The sequence below is a fragment of the Poromitra crassiceps genome (assembly GCF_964638095.1).
Source record: "Poromitra crassiceps genome assembly, chromosome: 20".
NCBI lineage: Eukaryota > Metazoa > Chordata > Actinopteri > Beryciformes > Melamphaidae > Poromitra > Poromitra crassiceps.
In genome coordinates this window covers 11,240,035-11,243,764 of record NC_139637.1, presented here as the reverse complement: position 1 = coordinate 11,243,764, position 3,730 = coordinate 11,240,035, and the positions used below count along the sequence as shown (strand labels likewise).

General features: G+C 38.3%; 2 protein-coding genes across 2 annotated transcripts in view; both read left to right on the top strand.

The window, feature by feature from the left end:
• The window catches only part of LOC310794598 (HLA class II histocompatibility antigen, DP alpha 1 chain-like), a 3,114-nt gene extending 853 nt beyond the window's left edge, over nt 1-2,261 (top strand). Inside the window, exons 3-4 of the mRNA XM_083656584.1 lie at nt 510-791; nt 911-2,261. Coding sequence (XP_083512710.1) covers nt 510-791; nt 911-1,032 — 404 coding nt within the window. The 3' untranslated portion in view covers nt 1,033-2,261. The remainder of the gene's footprint in view (nt 1-509; nt 792-910) is intronic.
• The window catches only part of LOC310794591 (rano class II histocompatibility antigen, B alpha chain-like), a 117,143-nt gene extending 114,844 nt beyond the window's left edge, over nt 1-2,299 (top strand). The window contains exon 5 of the transcript XR_014553574.1: nt 2,274-2,299. The gene's annotated coding sequence lies outside the window, so the exon portion shown is untranslated. The remainder of the gene's footprint in view (nt 1-2,273) is intronic.
• Nucleotides 2,300-3,730: the final 1,431 nt, after the last annotated feature.

Below are 3,730 nucleotides of genomic sequence, written 5' to 3'. Positions count from 1 at the left end.
TGTAATGCTGTGTTTAAAAAGGTGCAATAGCCTTAATGATTTTACCATAATGTATAAGAACATAATATTTCATATAGACACTATAAGTCCATACCTGCCGGGAATGAGCACGCCACATAGCCTACTTGCAGACTTCACACACACACACACACACACCACACACACACACACACACACACACACACACACACACACACACACACACACACACACACACACACACACCTGGATAAAACATCTGTTTTCCCTGAAATCAAAGGGTTTAATCTCGAACAGGCCATACAACAATAATAGCAAGCATCCATCACATCCATACAGGGTTATATATATATATATATATATATATATATATATATATATATATATATATATATATATATATATATATATAACTAAGTAACTAAAAGTCTTTTGACAGAACTCAGAAAACATATTTAATGCTACTGAGACATGAAAAGGGATGTTGGTATGAATTGTGCAGAGGTTTACATGATATTGTATTGTTTTAGATGCTCCTCACAGCTTCATCTACACCAGAGATGATGTGGAGCTGGGAGTGGAGAACCACCTCATCGCCCATGTGACGGGGTTCTACCCCGCTCCTGTCAAGGTCTACTGGACCAGGAACGATGTGAACGTGACTGAAGGAACCAGCCTCAACGTCCCCTACCCCAACAAAGATGGCACCTTCAGCCAGGTTGCCAGGCTGAGCTTCATCCCACAGCTTGGAGACATCTACAGCTGTTCTGTGGAGCACCAAGCCTTGAGCCAGCCGCTGACCCGGATCTGGAGTGAGGCACCTTTATCTGTTAGCTAACCAAAACTACAGTTAGTCTAGCTAACACCAACCAAAACTATAGCTGTGATGCTGTCTTCCTGTGTGTTGTTCATGTGTTTGGTTCCTCCTCAGATGTGGAGCAGGAGCAGCCGGGGATCGGACCTGAGGTGTTTTGTGGACTGGGTCTGACCGTGGCTCTGCTGGGCGTGGCCACAGGAACCTTCTTCCTCATCAAAGGAATCGAATGCAACTGATTAGTTATTGATCAGTTATTGATGATGTGAGGCGACTGAAGGAGCTGCAGGAGTTAACAGACTGCTATCTGTCCTGCTGGTTTTATACTGCTTCTCTCTGCTGTGTGGATCTGTACTGATTCACCTCACATGTTAACTTTCACACAAACAAATCAATTAACTTTTTATCTGTTTGTTCTTTTCAGTAATAAATATTTACATTTTCACTGTTTAACTTTGAAATTACAAAGCTTTCTATTGTGGCATTTGGACTAGTCAATCACTGCTTATATTATGGGTGCATTTGTAAACAGTCACTCTGAGCACCAGAGTGCACTCAAACTGGACCGTTCATAAAGCATTGAATTTCTTTGAACAGCCGCCCTCTCATGTTAGTCTAGACTGATGTTTAGAGCATCAGATTGAATTTATGAACACACTCTGAGTAGCCTATTTTAGCCTACATACTTTTATTAAATTACATTATGCTAGAAATATTGTGTGCTCATTTCTAGCATGCCTCGCTGCCTCGCACACTCACAGGTGATTATTTTATTTCGGGCACTTTCATGTCCCTGGGATGCATTTTTAATACTTTTTTTCATGTTGTTTTTGTTATCATTGCTTAGTATGATTTATTACTCACCTAGTCTTTATTATTCTCTCGGAATATTTTTCTATCTACTTTTATACTGTTATATTTGAAATTTCACCATTTTCGCCTTGTCCCCAACACAGAGTTTTACTATTACTAATATAAATACAGTTGAATCAATTATTTTCTCTCAAATATTGAACTACCTACAATTTGTGACTTTCTTTGTTTACACCAGCCTACCCAATCAGAGTGAAGCTTGTTAGCATACTCTGTAAACTTTATTACCTCCAGTTGTGTTTTCACTCATGATGAGAATTCTGTCTCTTTTTAGTGATCCAGATCATTTAGCTCAGCTCAGTAATGAGAGCCGGCTCTTTGGTCTCCCAAATGGCTCTTCAGTTAATATCCTACTGGCCCCTTCTGGCTTTTATCATTCAGTAAATTAGTAATGTTTTGACTTATGATTGGTATGTGTGCATATGTATCACTTACATTATTCAATTAATTATAGCCTACTAAAGCTTATAATTTCCAGAATACCATAATTTTACATTAGCCTATGTTTGGTAATGGAATAATGTAAAAACATAACATGATGTATATAACAACATAGTAAACCCTGTTTAATATGATATAATATATTTACCTTACATTCTGCCTTTAGGTTGTCTGTTATTAAAATGCATCAAATACTGCTTCATTTGTGACTGTCACTCATCTTGTTAGCTGTTGTCTGTCATCACACATGATTGGCTGCAGGCTCACACACATCAACACAACAGTCAGTCCATGGAGTTCATGTGACTGAGCAGTGAATTGAATTGAATTGAATTTTTATTAGGAATTTCATAAAAGTATCACATTTTCAAAATAACACAATCATTTAAAAAGTGTGGTGAAAAGATGCTATTATTATTAGGGCGGATAATCGTCTCTCAGACGGGAGCCAGTGTAGCTGAGTCAATGTGGTCCATTTTATTTTTGTGAACATTCTACAGCCGTTACACCAGCTCAATCACAGCCCCTCAAAGTGAAACAGCAAAACAACACAGAATGACTGTTGATCGCAAAATAAAGTGCAAGTTAAATACTGTCAGTGGAGTGGTATCCAGTGTGTATTGAGATACTTTGATTGATCAACAAATCAATGTTATCATCAGCTTAAATCTGTCCTATTTAGATATTGCTATAGTCTGTCTATAGCCTACCTGCCTGCCTGTCTGCCTGTTTCTGTCTGCCTGCCTGTCTTTCTGCCTGTCTGTCCCTATGTCACCGACCGTAGATTGCCCAGCTGATTCGGTGACGTATTTTTCAGTCCCAAATTATTGGTTGCTGTCAGTAGTCGTGTTTCCATTACCGTCAGAAATGCGCAAAATCTAAATATCGCAATAGAAATTAGGATTGATATGGGTTAGTTAACATGAACATTAACTGAATCATTACCTGTCAATTTGTTACTCTTTTCGCACCCTAATATAAAGTGAAAGATATCCTTATCAAATAAACACTCCCTCCAGGTGAGATTCGAACCCTGAACCCCAAGATTGTTAAATTGTAAGTCTGGTTCTCTACCATCTGAGCTGACCAGCCTGCTATTTGGTAGAGCCATACTATAGGTCTGTAGAGTCAGAGACTAAGTATTATGTCCTATCCACATACTACTTTCTGTTCAAGTACTTATAGTTTTTAAGATATATTCCACCCAAATACTACCTTCTCTCCAAATACTTATAGTTTTAAAGGTATATTCCATCCAAATACTACTTCATGTCCAAGTACTTAAGTAGTATTTGGCTGAAACATACCTATGTCTAAGTACTTGTAAGTACTTGGACAGAAAGTAGTATTTGGGTGGAATATACCTTTAAACTATAATACTTGGTCTCCGGCTCTACATTCGATAGTATGGCTCTAACAAGCAACAGGCTGGTTAGCTCAGATGGTAGAGAACCAGGCTTACAATTTAACAATCTTGGGGTTCAGGGTTCGAATCTCACCTGGAGGGAGTGTTTATTTGATAAGGATATCTTTCACTTTATATTAGGGTGCAAAAAGAGTAACAAATGGACAGGTAATGATTCAGTACTCAAACTACAGAGTATGATGCACCACTTTACAATA